The 17,308-nt window shown below is 38.4% G+C and overlaps 2 protein-coding genes across 10 annotated transcripts in view; one reads left to right on the top strand and one right to left on the bottom strand.

Annotated features, from left to right (window-relative positions):
* Window positions 1-12,065, top strand: part of KMT2E (lysine methyltransferase 2E (inactive)) — a 69,490-nt gene extending 57,425 nt beyond the window's left edge. For 2 of the 6 annotated variants that reach the window (XM_062581935.1, XM_062581926.1), the window contains exons 17-26: window positions 247-501; window positions 706-850; window positions 1,637-1,890; window positions 2,037-2,093; window positions 3,601-4,164; window positions 6,818-7,119; window positions 8,310-8,398; window positions 8,499-8,618; window positions 8,782-8,873; window positions 9,758-12,065. In XM_062581935.1, coding sequence (XP_062437919.1) covers window positions 247-501; window positions 706-850; window positions 1,637-1,890; window positions 2,037-2,093; window positions 3,601-4,164; window positions 6,818-7,119; window positions 8,310-8,398; window positions 8,499-8,618; window positions 8,782-8,873; window positions 9,758-11,272 — 3,393 coding nt within the window. In that variant the 3' untranslated portion in view covers window positions 11,273-12,065. The remainder of the gene's footprint in view (window positions 1-246; window positions 502-705; window positions 851-1,636; window positions 1,891-2,036; window positions 2,094-3,600; window positions 4,165-6,817; window positions 7,120-8,309; window positions 8,399-8,498; window positions 8,619-8,781; window positions 8,874-9,757) is intronic. The other 4 variants (XM_062581911.1, XM_062581920.1, XM_062581941.1 and 1 more) reach the window with 3 other exon arrangements.
* Window positions 12,066-14,193: 2,128 nt separating this feature from the next.
* Window positions 14,194-17,308, bottom strand: part of SRPK2 (SRSF protein kinase 2) — a 98,656-nt gene continuing 95,541 nt past the window's right edge. For all 4 annotated transcript variants that reach the window (XM_062581972.1, XM_062581989.1, XM_062581983.1 and 1 more), the window contains one exon: window positions 14,194-15,830. In XM_062581972.1, coding sequence (XP_062437956.1) covers window positions 15,646-15,830 — 185 coding nt within the window. In that variant the 3' untranslated portion in view covers window positions 14,194-15,645. The remainder of the gene's footprint in view (window positions 15,831-17,308) is intronic.

Below are 17,308 nucleotides of genomic sequence, written 5' to 3' on the forward strand. Positions count from 1 at the left end.
TCTTGTATGCCGAGCGAATCTGTACTGATTCCTTCTCTCCTCTATTTGCTCCCCCCCACCACCACCACTCCCCAATTATCTTAGCAGACTGTCATATTCTTAAATAGGTTCTGCAACCTGGAAACTACCTGTTTTATGACTTACATAATAGTTGACTAGGTGAATAACTGAAGTAAAGACATTTCCAAAAGCTGCTGATCTAAAGTACTCATTAAAATACTTATGTTTTTCTTTCTCTCTATTTAGCACTTGGTCAGTGAATGGTTAAGTGAAAAGAGTGAGAAAACAGGAAAACCTACTGACAGTCTTCCAGAAAGGCCGCTACGTATAACTACTGACCCTGAAGTTCTGGCTACTCAATTGAATTCTCTACCAGGTCTCACTTACAGTCCGCACGTATATTCTACTCCAAAGCACTATATTCGTTTTACTTCACCGTTCCTTTCAGAAAAGAGGAGGAAAAAAGAACCTGTGGAAAACATTACTGGCTCTTGCAAGAAGGTAATGCTTCTCTTCATTTAACATGGTCTTGAAATGCAAGTTTCTGATGGTTCCCTATACCATATTACTTAAAAGTAAGTCTTTCTTACTGGCACGAGCCTGTACAGAAAAGAAGTTGTTTTGACGAAATGATTCTGTTGTTTGTAACACATTGAGAAATGCTTATTTGTAAACTACTGAGTGATTAATTTATTTTTATTACAGCGCTGGTTGAAGCAGGCTTTGGAAGAAGAAAATTCAACAATGGTTGATAGATTTAATTCACCGTCTCAAGAGAGATCTAGAAGTCCTGCCATCAATGGTGAAAATAAAAGTCCTTTATTACTGAATGACAGCTGTTCCTTAACAGGTGAAGTTTTTACTAATAAAATGCATGAGTTATGTCATAGCAGATTAATATTCTCATATCTATGAAGGAATGTATTTTTTTTAAAACAATAAGATTATAAAAATCTCAGACGTAGTTGAACTGTTTTCTGAAGTATAGTCTTTTGAATGGTTGTTTGAAAGAAATGCTTAATAGCATAGTGCTTTTTCCTTGATCTGTAAGTGATAGTTCCAGATAAGTAACTAGTAAGTAACAACTGTTTAAATCATAGTGATTTTCTACAGATGCTTACGATCATCAAAAGACTGATCATTTTGAGTATGAATATTAGAAGGTTAGGTTATAAATTCATTTTTCTGTGCTGTTCTGTATATTCAGAATTCCTGTTTAAGTCAGTGATATTGTATGTGGGGGAAAGCTGTATAATCTTTTAACAGTAGTACAAAATGGGACTATGCTAAAAACAGTGAAATTTTTCTTAAGGATATAGAGTGTATTAGATGATTCCTGTATACAATCCTGATTTGAATTTCCATTTTTGAGCTGAACAGTCTTAAAGATGCACAGAAGTTGACACTTCCTTTTTGGAATTTTTTTGGGGAAATAGTGCTTCCCATCATCCTAGCATGGAAAGTTTCAGATGTTGGTCACTGTAGAATGTTTAAGAGTTTATTTTTCAGAAAGTCTGGTCTTTGAGATTTCTGTAGTTGTACTGATTTTTTTTATTGCATTGAGTATTTAAGAAACACTTTAAGTGATTACCGTAAATCTCTTCTAACGCTCTTCTTCTCTAATTTTAACATATAGATCTAACCACGCCATTAAAAAAACGAAGACTGTATCAGCTGTTGGAGTCTGCTTTCTCAGAAACATCTACACCTACTCCTTCTCCATATGCCACACCAACTCATGCTGACATCACTACCACAGAGCCATCGTTATTTGCTACTCCTCCTAGGATAAAAACAGAAGACGAAACTTGTAGAAATGGTTACAAACCCATATATTCACCAGTTACTCCCGTAACTCCATGTATACATGGAAATACCATGCACTTTGAGGTGAGATTTGTAGTGAATTTTAATGTGTGGAGATAGACCGTTATAGTATAAATCAGTATTTGTACTCCGGTTAGTACTCTGAAATTCTTTTCTGTGTTCCTTTAGGCTGAAAGAAATTGACTCATAATTTCTTCTTCTTTGTTTAGAATATTTCCTCACCTGACAGTTCCCCAGAAATAAAAAGGCGAGCTTACAGTCAAGAGGTAAGGGTCTTTCAGAAAACTGCAAGTGGTTCTCTTGATTTGATTTGTGTAGCTGGAACGTTTTTTGTTTTAATGCTTTTCATCAGATGGTGTAAGTTTCCTGAAATGTAATGGGTGAATTCCCCTCTGTTTTACCTGGTCTTTGCTGTATGTCTCTGTTTTTCCTCTTCCATTTTCCATCTTAAACTTGTTCTTTGTCTCACTTAAAAATTATAACAGTTGTCCTTGACAGGCAATAATTACTATAATTTGGGGGTAAGTACTAAAAAAAAATGCTGGTACTTTAAAACCTATTTTTATTCTACTTGTACCACTGCTTCTTGTTATCAGCATCTCTTAAATGTTTTGACTGAACCAGGTTGGGCTTAAAGTGGGGAAAGGTAATAAATATTGTGTCCGGGGGTTTAGTTCAGGTACTAGAATGTGCCCAAACTATTTCCAGACTGGTGTGTCTTGTTGTGCTGCACTAGAATGATTCACATGGTTCAACCACTAGAGGGCAATCTTATCCTTAAATACAAGAACTTCCATGGCGATATTTTTGTTCAAAATAGAAGAATAATGAAAACGCACTATGTAAAGCTCCACAACAACATGTAATTATGAATTATGGGTGATAACTACAAAATTTACATTAAGATGTCTAACCATAAGCCTAACACCTAGAAGAAAGAGGTGTAAAATAAGTAACAACAAAAATTTAGCTGACTATATTTCTGAAGAACTTCACTTCTGACTCTTGCAAACTAATGATTGAAATACTCTCTTCAATAGAATAAGTATATTTTTTAAGTCAACATCTTAAGTGTTGAAATACTAACATTTTTCCTACTGTCATAACTGTGAATTGAATTTAAAAATAGCTTTTAAATGATTATAATTGAATATTTTAGTGTTTAATCTGATTTAAATTAAAAAGAAGGGTTTTATATAGGAATTTTATTCTGTTATTTCTAACAGAAGTGTTTTTAAAAAAAATTATGAAAGCCTTTAAAAGAGGTTGATTTAGAGAAGACATTTCTGGCTATGGATGTGTGCTGGATTCTTCAGATTTTTTTCTTCTACAAAATATTGATTTTAATATTGCCTTAAAATTCTAAGGTGTCCTGGGAAAGTTTTCCCTTGTCTTCTCTATTCTCCTCTCTTGAAATAAGTGTCATTGCTAAGACTTTTTTTCATCTCTTTGTAGCTCTTCCAGGCCAGAGATTTACTTCTGTTAAAGCTCCTTCTGTCACTTCTTTGCCAGTCAAAAATAAAAGCTGATTTAAAATTTTAAGATAAGGTTTTGACTTCAGTCCATGCGTTTTATTAAGATGCTCTTACGTCATGCATAGAAATAGTTAGAAATATATGTCTGGTTATAGAGCTGATTCTTAAAGAAATTCACAGCATTAGATGATCTTAAGTCTCATCTAAAAGCATAACTGTCAAAATAAGAATTGTAATATGGAAAAATAGTTGATGTGTGGTTTGTTTTTTTTTTTTTTTGTTTGTTTGTTTTTTGCAGGGATATGACAGAGCATCGATTCTAGCACTGAATTCTTTCAGAAATTCTAATCTGACAGAAATGGGCCTGCAAGAAATTAAGACTATTGGATATTCCAGTCCAAGGAATAGGACTGATGTCACACGGCAGTGCACTGGAGAAATGGAATCTGTGTCAGACCTCCAGCTGGGACTCGAAGTAATTGAGCAAAGTGCACTGCATAAAAACCTGGAAGCCCCCACACATGATAGGACTGATTCAAACAGCCAATTAGAAACTGCTCATTGTGGACGGGGCACAATTTATTCTTCCTGGGTAAAAAGTCCCGACAGGACAGGTGTAAATTTCTCAATGAATTCTAATTTGAGGGACTTGACACCTTCACATCAGTTGGAGGTAGGAGGTGGATTCAGAATAAGTGAGTCAAAGTGCCTGATTCAAGACGATGCTAGAGGCATGTTCATGGAAGCATCTGTTTTTTGTACTTCAGAAGATGGAATTGCATCTGGCTTTGGAAGGACTGTCAATAACGACAACCTGATGGATGGAAATTGCACACCCCAGAATCCTCCACAAAAGAAAAAGGTTATAACTTTAAGAATCGCTTGGTCTTCCTTATGTAGTCTGCTAATCATATTTTTATAATGGAAAGAACCATGTGAATTAAACAAAAGATGGGAGGGTGGAAATCTGCTTGCTTATCTTTAGATATTACAGCAGAGACATTATTGAGGAGAAATTATGAAGAGCAAAGTCACATATCCACTAGTAAATGTAGTTTTCTAATCTGACAGATAAAAACTTACTCTTTTCATAGTTCTTATAATTCATATAAAATGACATTAAATAAATGACTTGCTCAATAATAAAACTTGTGTTTGACAAATAAGCACAATCTAAATTTTTAAGTCTCTTGACAAATCTTGTAGGTAAGTTACATGATCGTGGAATCAGAATTGAAAGTTACCCTGCATAAATGTCTTGATTACACTTTACTGTCAAGATGCATTCCCTTTTCTCACAGAAAGGATGGCAGACTTTAAGAATGATAGTCTCCAACACAGTAGCTTATCTCTTCTATTAACAGACTGTAATTTATCTTTCTTGTTTACTTCCCCAAAGAAAATAAATCATATCTTTTAATGATGTGGGTGGAGAGGGGTTGCATGCATGCACAGGGAGGTTTTGGTTCCCTGCCCCATTACAGGGGCATCCTTCATGCTCATGATTTTTCCTCCGGAAGCACTCAGTCACAACTAAAGATTTGTTTCCTCTGCTTCAAACTGAGACATGGCTGAAGCAAGGTAGTAGGAGCTTTGTTCATACATAGTCCAGATCCTGAGAAGTTATATACATTCATGCATGTTACTGTAGCCCTGCTGTTTTTGCAAAGCCAGCTAACATAAAAGGAGCCAAAATTTCTGTAGCTTCCTGTTTGTCATGTGAAGATTAGTAAGTTGGTTCTCTTCAAGTCTAAGCAGTGCTTCAGTAAGTGCCCCCCACCCCTTTTCTTGCTAACAAGGAACCTTTCCTGGTTACTACTGCTGAGAGCTTGATACACCTCATAATTTCCAGGGAAAACAGATGTGGCTCGTTTGCCCCCTCCACAGGTGTGCCCTTGGAGATCCTGTCTAAAATAGACTGAGAAAACAGGTGGAGAAAACTGTCTGTACTCCTGAAAGAATAGGTTTTAGGCTTTCCAAGGACAGACAAAAAGGAGAAGGTGAAGGAGAGTTTTGGAAGAGGAGAATAATTAGAAGCCTGTGCCCAAAATCAGATTGACATGCTTGTCTTTATGCAGTTATTCAGGGAAGTCATTCCACAGCTCCATGTTTTTATGGGTATTTTCTCATCTATTTTCTGTTAGCATTGCACAAGTTTGTCTCATTTTACTGAGCTCTGTACGTAACGGCAATACATACTTTGTTTTCAAATAACACCCATAGATTTTTATCCATTCTTAACGTAATATTCTTCAAGAGATTCCAGTCACATGATGTAGAAATGATATCAGTTGTTTCAAAGCAAGATCAATTCTTAACCTGAACTTTATGGAAAAAAACAGATATTCTTAGCTCGTCTTGCCTTACATACAGATTAATCTTTAATGGATAGATCAGGGAAGGGAAAGCGGGGCAGGGGTGATCTCCATTCCACCCCCTCAACCCAAGGACTACAGACAAACTAGGCCTTCTTGCACATGTTCTCACATGCACACTATCTCCCTTTTCCTCTCTCTGTTCACTTTTATTGAGAACTGAGCCATATAAACTTGAATTCTTTCATTATAGCACTTTAGTTTCTTGTTTGGATGCCAGAAGGTTCAGAGTAGGTTGCTGTCAAGTAGAAGAACAGATATGAAAACATTAAATGCAACTTGCACAAAAAGAATTTTCTTACTAAATAAGAGTTTGGAAGTTCAGGATTTCAGTTTTCTGCTTGAAATTCTAAAGATGCATGGTGAAAGGTTGTCTTTTTTTTTTTTTTCCCCTCACTAAAAGTAATTGCTTATTTCTTCAACTGTTTTCTGTTCTATAAAAACTATCGTGTACTAAGGCTTTTTTAATATAGAAAGTAGAAACTATTTGTTCTTTCATGTATCATTGTTTTTGGTAATAAACCATTTTACTTGAAATTTAGCATAAAAATATCTTCCAAATCAATCTTTTTAGACTGCAGTAAAGACTGATTTAAAATGAATGGGGGAAAGAATGCAAATTTAAATTGCAGGTTCCTTATATTGAAATATATGTAGAGCTTGGTGAAACCTTGATCTATGTGATAAAGTGGAGCTAAAGCCTGGTAGATTTTTAACATGAGTTAGACTGAAACCAAGATGTAACATCTCTTAAAACTAGCATTGTTGTATAAATATTCCTTTATTAGTGCTGCAGTTGTAGAAATGCTGTGAACTCCCTTGTATGTTCAACCAACAATACAACTTCAGGAAGGAATTTCCCCATTTTTGCTGACCCACATCAACTTCTTCGTCTTCTCTGAGGCAAAATTCTGTACTTCTTTTTTTGGCAAAAGCTTTTCTTTGTCTTTCTTATAGTTACTGCTAACTGGTACACTGTAAACCCACTGCTAATGTGGTAAAATACCTTCCGTTTTCCTTTAGAACCAAGTAAATGTTATGTTTTACTGAAAGTGTGTATTTTATGTGTTTAACTTACTTTTTTGACACTTTCAGGGCAGTGTAATAACTCTCTCTCTCTCTCTAATCTTTTCTCCATAGGTATCCTTATTAGAATACCGTAAGAGGCAGCGAGAAGCTAGAAAAAGTGGCTCAAAGACAGAAAACTTTCCCCTGGTTACTGTATCTCCTCATGCTGCTGGTGGAGGAAACATAAATAGTAACAATGGTGCTAATGATGGGTTTAACAACAGTGGTGAAAATGGGGAGCAAACTGATAACGCTGCAAGCCTACCTTTACCACTGCCGACTACTGTTTATAGTGCAGCTCCAGAAGAGATTGGCAACAACTGTGCAATTAAGGAAACTTCTTCCAGTGAGAAGAATGAGCCAGAAGTTCAATGGTAATCAACAAAATTTTCAAGAGAATTACCTACTTAAAGAAGCTTGTTGTATTTGAAATATGTGACTACTGATCAGAAGCCCTGCTTTCAGATCAGTGAGTAGTTGTTTGGGCAAGACAAGTCACATGTTTCTGTAGGTTATTAAATTACACAGTGTAGTTAAGGGTGTAACTCTTCAGAAGAGGGTATTGATGAGTACACATGCTGCTTCTACAGTTGCTCAAGTCAGGCTGTATGTGCTGGCTAAGGAGTGTGGAGGAGGGAGCAACAGTAGGATAGAGAGAGGCTGGTCTGATGGCTTTTGAGAGTCTGATTCTCAGCGTGGCAGTGGCTGCGCGCTGCACTGCAGTGGAGGTGCAGTTCTTGCATCTCTGGCTCTTCAGTTCTCTTATCTCCTGGTGCTTCACCTGTGGACTGAAGGTAACGCTTCATCATGCAGAAACTAGTGTGTTATATTGTAAGCAAAGAATGTGGAAAACAGAATAGCCAAGGAAGAATTTACCAGTAACTTTTCTACAATAATTCTGCTAACTACACAGTTAGCACAACAGTATTGTTTCAGGCAAGAATATATATAGTAATATTCCACAAACTGAGTTTTCTAGGGTGGTGTTCTTAGCCAGATTGTGGGAATGAATTGATTATAAAAGAGACAAAGACATGGCTGTCACTTCATGCACAGTATCTGGCAAGTTGAACGTAAGCTTAAAATTCTTTGTAGTTATCTAGTATTTACAACTATAGATCCATTTTTAAAGAGAACTTTTTTTCTTAAAAAGAGTAAATTTTTTTCAGCTTTTGAAGAAAACAGTTTTCTACAAATAATGAATATAAAACAATGCCTGAAGTCTCCATTTCTGAGGTATAGATTTTGGTGTTAGGTTTGTCAGCTGTTTAAAAAAGAGAAAAAAAAAATGCACAACAGAGCTGTGAATGTTCTTTTCATATTAACAGGAACTTGCAGTTTCCTTAATGCAGCAATGTTGCAGGAAACTAAAGTATTAAAATATTTTAAGTGTGAGGAAAATCAGATGTAAGCTATCGTAATGAATGCCAGAACCAGTTATTTGGCTTTTTTGTGTAGTCAGCACCGTAAACTCTTTGACTCTATATTTGCAGGTAACTTGGGCTAAATTTTGGTGGGGGGGCAGTATCTTCTCTTAAACATAATATATTCTCCTCTCTTCAAGGACTGCATCAACCTCTGTGGAACAAGTGAGAGAACGAAGTTATCAGCGAGCTTTACTTCTCAGTGATCATAGGAAAGACAAAGATAGTGGTGAGTACATTTATCACGTCAAAGGTGGATTAATCTAAGCAGTCCCCCATGGTAGTCCTTAATCGTTCTAATATTGTGTTTGGGTCTCCTTCATCTGTAGGAAGAGAATCACCTTGTAGCCCATGCTCACCGTCTCATGTTCAGTCTCCACCTTCATCTCATTCAAATCTCATTTCCCAGTTGCAGCTTAAGGTCCCTTCTTTCACTGAATTTATGGAAGGTCAGTAAGCAGATGACCTTGTATGACACTTGACATACTGAATAGTCTCTTACAGCAACTTTAAGTAGCTCTTTAGAGTCAAATGTAAAGTGCTTAGTGGTTTTTGCAAAAGGCTTGATATTTTTTTTCCCTACTTCTACATTTTTCTGATTTATGCCTGTAGAACTTGATCCTGAAAATTCAGAGCCCACTTCTGAATGTCCGTCCCCAGATACTTCACAAAAGACTTGTAAGAGTCCTTCAAAAGCAAGCAAGGTAAAGCCCATCTCTGCAGATGCATGTGTGTATAACTGTGTGTATATTCTGTAACATACATATTAGTACATACATCTGGAACTTATTTCTTTAATGATAGTTTCATGATTTAGTTCTGTAAGATAGACATCTGTGCATGTAATCATTAAATAGCTAAATATTTTTGCAGATATTTATATTAAGGGTAGTTTATACATGGTAAGAATTTGGTTTGTTGTTTCAGCAGGTATCTAGCTATCCATAATCTTGCATTCTGTACACACGTAAGAAATTATATCGGTATATTCAGAATCACCACAATTTTGCAGGTTGAATGATGAAGAACTGACAGTCAGAACTGACAGTAGTAATGTGATTTAAGTACCTCTTACTTAACAAGAGTTTGCTTTCTCTATGTGAGTTTGGCACTGTTTGTCAGTTGAGACACTGATGTGGAGAAAGTAGCTACCTGTACAATATTAAATGCAGTAATTCAGGTTGTAACATTGTCAGTTTGTTCATATTATCCCCATTCTAAATGTTAAATCACACTTAAACTTGCTACATAGGGCCTGGAACTATTCAGACTCAGATCTAAAACTTTAACAAATAATACAGATTCTGACTTTGACCTGATAGGTCATATTTCTGTTACTACTTTAAAATACTTGCTAATCTAACTTTAAAAGATCAATTTATATATACGGGTTAAAAACTGTCTGTGCTGAGTTTGAGCTTCCTACTAGCTTTATTTTTTGTGCACTAAATATTTATTTGATACCATAACTCTTTTCCTTATAGTTGCAGAAAAAGATAACATTATTCTGAGAAGATTTTTTTTTTTTTTCATTTTAACTTAGGCATAGTTAAGTGTTTTGCACTGATTTGTTTTCTTTTCATTCTAGCCTTCTTCACCGAGTCCTGTAGTTTCAACACAGTCACTTGGGAAAGCAGCCACAAAACCAGATTCGCACTGGGAAACTGCAGCTAATGCACCAGAGGCTGAGTGTGTTAATCATTCAAAATCTGAGCTGCAACAGAAACAGCTGACAAATAATGTGCAAGCACTTTCAAAAAATCATCCATCTCAATCACATCTGCGCAGTTCAGCTGAGCAACTTTCACATTCACAGAAGTTGTCTTCTGCACCTTTAAAGTTGCATTGCCCCCCTTCACCTCATGTAGAAAATCCTCCAAAGTCATCTACTCCTCATGCACCTGTGCAGCATGGTTATCTTTCACCAAAGCCTCACTCACAGCAGTTGGGATCTCCATACAGACCTCATCATCCACAGTCACCTCAAGTTGGAACACCCCAGAGGGAAACGCACCGAAATTTTTATCCAGCAGCGCCAACCCTTCAGCCTAGTAATCAGCAGCAGACTAGTGGACCGCTGTTTACTCAGACAACTTCAGGACAATCGTCAGCTTCTTACAGCCAGTTTAACCAACAAAATTTGAACAGCAGTGCACCACCTCCCCCTCCACCCCCACCGCCTTCTTCTACTTACTATCAAAACCAGCAGTCCTCTGGAAACTTTCAGAGTTACAGTCAACTGAAGGGTAGCATACCCCAACAGACTGTATTTTCATCCGGACCAAATCAAGCACTTCCTGGCACTGCAGGTCAACAAACAGTGCCAGGGCACCATGTAACTGCAGGGCATTTTTTGCCATCCCAGAACCCCAGTATTCATCACCAGGCCCCTTCATCTGCTGCTCCCCCTCCTCCTCCTCCTCCACCTGCTCCAGGACCTCACCTTGTACAGCAGCAAAGTTCTCATCAGCAGCATTCTGTAGCACATGTTGTTGGTCCAGTTCATGCAGTGGCAGTAGCTCCTGGATCACATATTCATTCTCAAGCTGCTGGACATCATTTGCCACCTCCACCTCCACCACCAGGTCCTCTACCCCACCATCAACCTCCTCATCCTTCAACTGGACACCAAGGTTTGCAAGCACAGCACCAGCATGTTGTAAACTCTGCACCTCCGCCACCTCCTCCCCCGCCATCCAATGTTATAGGCTCGGGGCACCACCCAACATCAGCACAAGGGTTACATCACCCATCTCATCAAGGACCCCCCCATTTTCCTTCAAATGCTCATACAAGTGTGTCCTCCTATTCCTCACAAGCCCCACATCATACAACGTTAGGACCTGGACCTCAACATCAGCCTGCTGGAACAGGACCTCATTGTCCACTCCCTGGTCAGGGTCCTCACATCCAAACTCAAGGACCAAACAGTATTCCAACACCTACTGCTTCAGGGTTCTGCCCTCACCCCGGCTCTGTAACCCTTCCTCATGGAGTGCAAGGACCGCAGCAGGCATCGCCAGTGCCTGGACAGATTCCAATCCACAGAGCACAGGTGCCACCAACTTTTCAAAACAATTACCATGGTTCAGGGTGGCATTAAAATGGATCCATTTAATTCTAAACATTTTTAAAATGTTCTGTAATATAAACTGTGTATATTTCATATGTACCTATTCAAGGTACTTTTTAAAGCTTGTACATGATACTTTGTATAAAAGCAAACACCAGTGCTCTTTCATTGTATTCTTTCCATTTTTTGCTTTTTAAAATTCCTGAAAAAAATGTGCTGTTAAGCCAGTATTAGGTATTTCTTTTTATTTTGTAAGTGAACATTCCAGCTGTTTTTCTGGCAGTAGGTTTGATGCTGCATAAACTTTAAAATTTTATTGTTGCAGTTAAATTCATTTAGTGAATGTTTTCTATATTACTTTAATACATATGTGATTAAATAAGTACACAGGCTAAGTGATGGCACTAACATTTTTTTCATTTTCTTCTGTCAACAGTTCTTTGTGTGCATAGAGATAGAAAACAATGCAATACAAATTTTTATAGTTTTGGTGTGGTCATGGCTTTCTGTTTCATCAGTTATTTGCAGAAAATGTAATTTAATGTATAGACTGTTTCTAATGTCTCTGACAAATGTTGTAAATACTGTATTTCTTTTGCTTGTAAAATTGCTTAAAGCTTCTTTCATTTGATATAGTATTGTATATAATAAGTCTCTTTTGCAAAAAAAAAAAAAAAGTGTGATCTTTGTGAAAGTAGTACAGTATATGATCTTTAATTTTTTTAATATACTGTCACATTGCAGCACTGGTTGGGCATTTTAATTCATGTTAATAAATCACAATTATGTCAGTTTTAACCACTTGTCCTGAAAGGGTGGTGTCTGTTAAGGGAAATGTCCATATGTATATATAAAAGAAAACTGCTGTCACTTTGGGGCTATTTCACTCCCCCGCAACTTCCAGTTGTGTGTTCACTTGTGTGCTCCACTTGACAAAGTACAAATAGGTATGGAGTTTTTTTGTAGGATGTGGGTTTATTTTCCCCTCCTGAGTCTAGAGGGAAGGAAAAATTACTTGAAATATACCAGCATGTTGTGTCAGTTTACTGATAGGTCACTTACACAAAACTGATCAACACAGTATAGATGCATTATACATAATATTCATACAGCAGCACAGCTGAGCACTAAATCCATATTAGACATGTTATTTTGATGTTGATAACAGACCACAGTAACACTTGCACACTTGAGTACGTCTCTGTTGTCCTGTTTATTGGTTCTTTCAGAATTCTTGTTATTGCAGTATCTAGAAACTGAGGCCGTCTTAAATTTTCAGGAAACTTAATAGTTAGCTAAAATATTTTTAAAATGCAGCATTTCTAATTGCAGTCCACCTCACACGGTGGAGATTCCCTTACTCATCAAAGGAGAGGTAAGTGTTATTTTGTGGCTAAAACTGCGTATGGATATAATGAATTATGCGGCAGTAAATTATTTTTTAAATAGGAGTTTACTCCTGCTGCCTAAGAGCAACAGCTAAGCAAAGCAGTTGCTGTAGAGCAGCTAAGATGTTGCTGTTGACTTAAGTAATGGGTGCAGATTTATTCCATAGTTACACAGTGTGATGATATCCTTACAATCCTGTAAATAAATGCTCTAAACTTTGATAATATAACAAAATTATCCTAGATGGCTGTGTCTCAGCATCCAAAGAAACCCAGTATGCAGCATTCTTTACTCTTGCTGCTAGAAAACCTGAGATCAAATGATGTTGGAGATGGTTGTTCCCAACTACTGAAAGAGTTATACTTGTTTTTTAAATGTCAAAGTGATATTGTAGGGAAAATGGTGCTACCTTTAAATTTGACTAATTATTAGACACTTATTAGTGAAAGTACAACACTTCAGATACTTGCCTGTATGACCAGTGGCTAGGCAAAAGACACAGGCATCCTATGAAATACACTGTTTTGCACAAGTATAAAGGAGAACCGTATTTGGCCATCAATTGGTGTGGATTGTTTTTTTTTTTTTTTTTTTTTTTTTTTTTTTTTTTTTTTTTTTAATTATTCTCATTTTGAAAAATCTGTATCTCAACTTCTCAATTTAAGTCCAAAGTTCAAATGTGGTTGCACAGACCCTCTTCCATTCATCCACGAAGTAGGTAATTACATCACTGCAAAATAAGAAAATATGTAAAATATATACTGTATGCAGTGAACAGTAATGTGAAGAGTTGAAGGGATAACAGGACAAGAGCGAATTATTGTTACATGAGTTTTGTTGTGTTGTCATGCGCAAATGCAAAGGGGTACAACAGTGGTAACATTACTCAACTTACTTGGCTTGCATGTAAAACAGGCACTTCAACTCTTTTTTTTTTTCCCCTCCCCTCCAAAGAACAAACTTTCAATTAGTTGCAGCAACTAGGCACTACTAATGGCAACTCCAGGTGTGAAGTGGAAGGTCACTTTTACCTCTGTTTTGGGGTTCCTCTGTGGTATTTTTCTTCTCATTAGTGCCATCCTTGTTGCCTTTAAAAGAAGTTCGAGGATGAAGTACTTGAAGCGGAAGATCAGCGTACTTGCTTTGGAAACCCAACTGTTGGCATTGCCTTAGCATGTGGATGCATTTCTCTTGACTAGTGTGTTTTGTGCAGCCTCCTACTAGGAGGCTTCCCCTTTTCTTGGACGAGTGGCTGCGCGGGCTTAGCAGGGAAGGGGTAATCGTTTACTCGTTCAGATTAAGTTAAACACATTGTATGAAACAGTCTTTTTCAGCTCTATCCTGTTTCATCTAGAAACCACTCAAGTGTAGCCCATTGTTCTACATTAGCCTTAAGTATTTTCTGATTTACACCAGGTAAAGTATTCTATAAATCAGTGCAGTACAGAAAGCAGCTTTTCACTTTGGCTAGGCTGAAAGCCTCCTCACCCTACTACGAACTGTAACTGTAGCAAACAGTTGGATTTAGGGCTAGCAAACATTCCAATGACCAGCACACGGTCTGAAAAAACAAAACACTTTAATTAGACAACTGCAAGCACCTCAAACAATTGGTTATTGTTACAGCATGGGGCATCTTCTCACAATCTAGTTATTGCAAAGGCATGTGAATAAATTTCATATGGACAAAGTCAAGAAAAAGTGGCACCATAGTTAACATGAAAACCAGAAATAAGCTTACATTCATCCCACTGACTTCTAAAAGAGGCCAAAATATACCTCTGTATTTTACATTCTAAAATCTGTATTGCCTATAAGCTTCGGTCTATGCAGCTTTTTTTTCCTAGGAAACGATTTTTGCGTGCAACTTACAAAGGATAATTGTATGTCTAGTTATGGGAAAAAAATTAAAGCTAGTGCAAATTGTTTTAGAAACATGTAAAGCTATGAATGGAATGAGCATGATCTTGCTTGTTGGATTATTTTACCCACTGCACTGTAAGTACTTGCATCTCTCCTTCCTTAACTGATTCCAAGCACACGCTTTTATAAAACATCAGTAATTTTACACAGAGAGTGGTTCTCATGCTCAGTTTTTAATTTTTTGTAAGGTATAGTACAACTTAGAGTGCTTATAAAAAGGCAACACCATATGGTACCATGTCTTCACTATCACATTGTAAGGGAAATTGCTATTTTTTTTTTTCTTCTTAAAAGCACTTAAAATAGGCAAAAGTTCTAAAAGGGAGTGCTAAATGATAATGCATACTTTATCAGAAAGAAGTCTAGCCTTCCTTTAAAGTGCCGTTTGGGGAATGAAATCCTGTAAACCCGAGCCATTTTGTTTAAAATCCAATGAACGGGAACTGCTACAGAATAGAAAGTTTACACAATTCCTTAAAGCAGTGTAAAGTCCACTACATGCAATTTGTTTGCTATAAAGCTCTCTAAAACTTAGTAGCTTTATGCTGAAATTGAGTCCCCAATCCCATATTTAAATGGAAATAAACATTTACAGGGTGCATTTACATACACTATAATACAAGGATGACGTCCCTTTGCCAGAAGATAAAATTGTACAATTCCTCGCCATACCTCAGTTCTGACTTGATAAATTTCTTACGCTCGTAAATTATATAATATGCATCAGCTAAAATATTTTTTTTCATAAATAGTTACAAAACTTGCCAAAACACATGGAGGGGAGGTTTTTTTTGTTCAAAAATCTGACATCTGAATGCCACACAACACAAGAAACAATGCTTAAAGACACGTTAAGTGTTTTCTGAAGAAAGTGGGTCAGTAAACTACTAGCTGAAGACAAAAAGACTACCCTTCCCCAAGAACACAGTGCACAAAAAGCAAAATGTCAAACAGTACCTCAAGCAAAATAAAGGTCTGAGGATTGAAGCCAGCTCACGTGTGATCCTGCTAAAGAATTTGTGACAGTCACCATTTAGGTCCGATGCATTGGAAAGTGGTTGCTGGCTTATTTTTATAGTTGGGAGATTTTGCTAAGAATTCAGCCACGGATGCCTAAGGCATTCTCCAGCTGAAGCTCGTTTTTCTGGGACCATTTCTAGCATGGGGATCAGGAAATCTGTAAACTGTGCAGCATCTTCATGAGGCCAACCGTACTTCTCCACAAGCACATCAAAAAGACTCCAAGGCTTCAGCTTGGTGATGTGTCGGAGTTCTCCTGTGAACAGAACATTACTGGTATTAGAAGACGACCTCATTATCCCTGTTTATGACTAATCCCTGCTCAGGTTTTCTCCCACTCTGTGTTCACAGCTCCTTTACCATGCTCCAAAGAATAAATTAGGCCAATATATCGCAAGCTTGCGTCAGGTCCTTAAAGAAAAGGCTTATATCCAATGTCAAAAGCAAACAGTGTTATACCTGCAGGCCACTGTAAACATTTCTCTTGATTTTTTTTTTTTCCCCCAGTGGCTGCATTCTGCCTTCCCTACACAAAGAAGCATTCACACATACACACACACTGCGTGCACAGAACCCTGCAGACCTTTTCCCGTTGCTTAACCAGTGACCCAAACGTTACAAAATCTGCTCAAATCCGTAAGACACGAGGGCTCAGCAACACCGGTTACTCTGGGGGACGCTGCATTTGCTGACAATGCAGCAGCACGTTGAGTCGCTGCAAACCAAGCCAAGTGCAAGAGGTTTCACAGTGCGAGATCCTGCGCCATCTCGCAGGCCAAACCACCCACCCGAGCAGCTTGGGCTGAATTTTTCCTGAGAAGGAAGAGCGGCTGCTGCCCAGGTCTCCTCCAGCGCCCACCACCAACACCAGCAGCGGCAGAGAACACGCTTCATGTTCCACCACAGAGATTGCATACAGCCAGCACGGCAACATACTTGAGACCAAAACAAATACTGACGGAGGACAGACTCCTGCCATTCAAATCTGCACTATTATCCAGCTCATCCTGTTCGATGGGGACTCTGGTCCCCCCACCCCCACCCCGGCCTCCACTGCTGTCTCCGTGCTTCAGCGAGTCGGGTGATGATGCTGAGATCTCCTCTGAACTCTTTAAGACGATAGTGGGTTCTCAGCATGCGCTGGAATTTGAACATGAACTCATCCTATTTCGCAATGTCATATATAAAAATACGTGCATAGGTGCAAGCGCGCGCTCTCAGTGCACGCAGGTCATTCATACGCTTTTTAAATGAAGCAGCTTGGCAACCTGTGACTGAAAACACTCCTGTAATTCACTGTCCATGAAATGCTATCAGCCACCAACTCGTGGCTCTGGGCTTGTGGACGTCCCTGTGGCCACGGGAGCCCCAAGCAGGCTCAGGGCCATCAGCTTCAGACCCCCTCCGGGCCTCTCGGCCTCTGCCGCAGGGCAGCAGGACGGCCCGGCAGCGCAGATCTCCTGGCACGGTCACAGAGCCCCCCAGAGCCTCCTTCTCCAGGGAACCGCGGGGTTTGCTAACAGTGTCCGTGTGCAAAGGCCCCTCACTTGCAAGAGAAAGAAGATGCCTACTAGTAACGTGAAGCCAAGCTGTGCCAACCACGTGCACGACCACATGCTCTGTCTCACCGTTCAGCTCTTGGAGGGCTACTGAGACAAAGAGGAACTAGATCACAGGCTGTTTCTCTGCCAGTTTATGTCTGTGCATTTACAGTACAAGCACGTCCAGCAATCA

This window comes from Rhea pennata, chromosome 1 (genome assembly GCF_028389875.1).
Source record: "Rhea pennata isolate bPtePen1 chromosome 1, bPtePen1.pri, whole genome shotgun sequence".
Classification (NCBI taxonomy): Eukaryota; Metazoa; Chordata; class Aves; order Rheiformes; family Rheidae; genus Rhea; species Rhea pennata.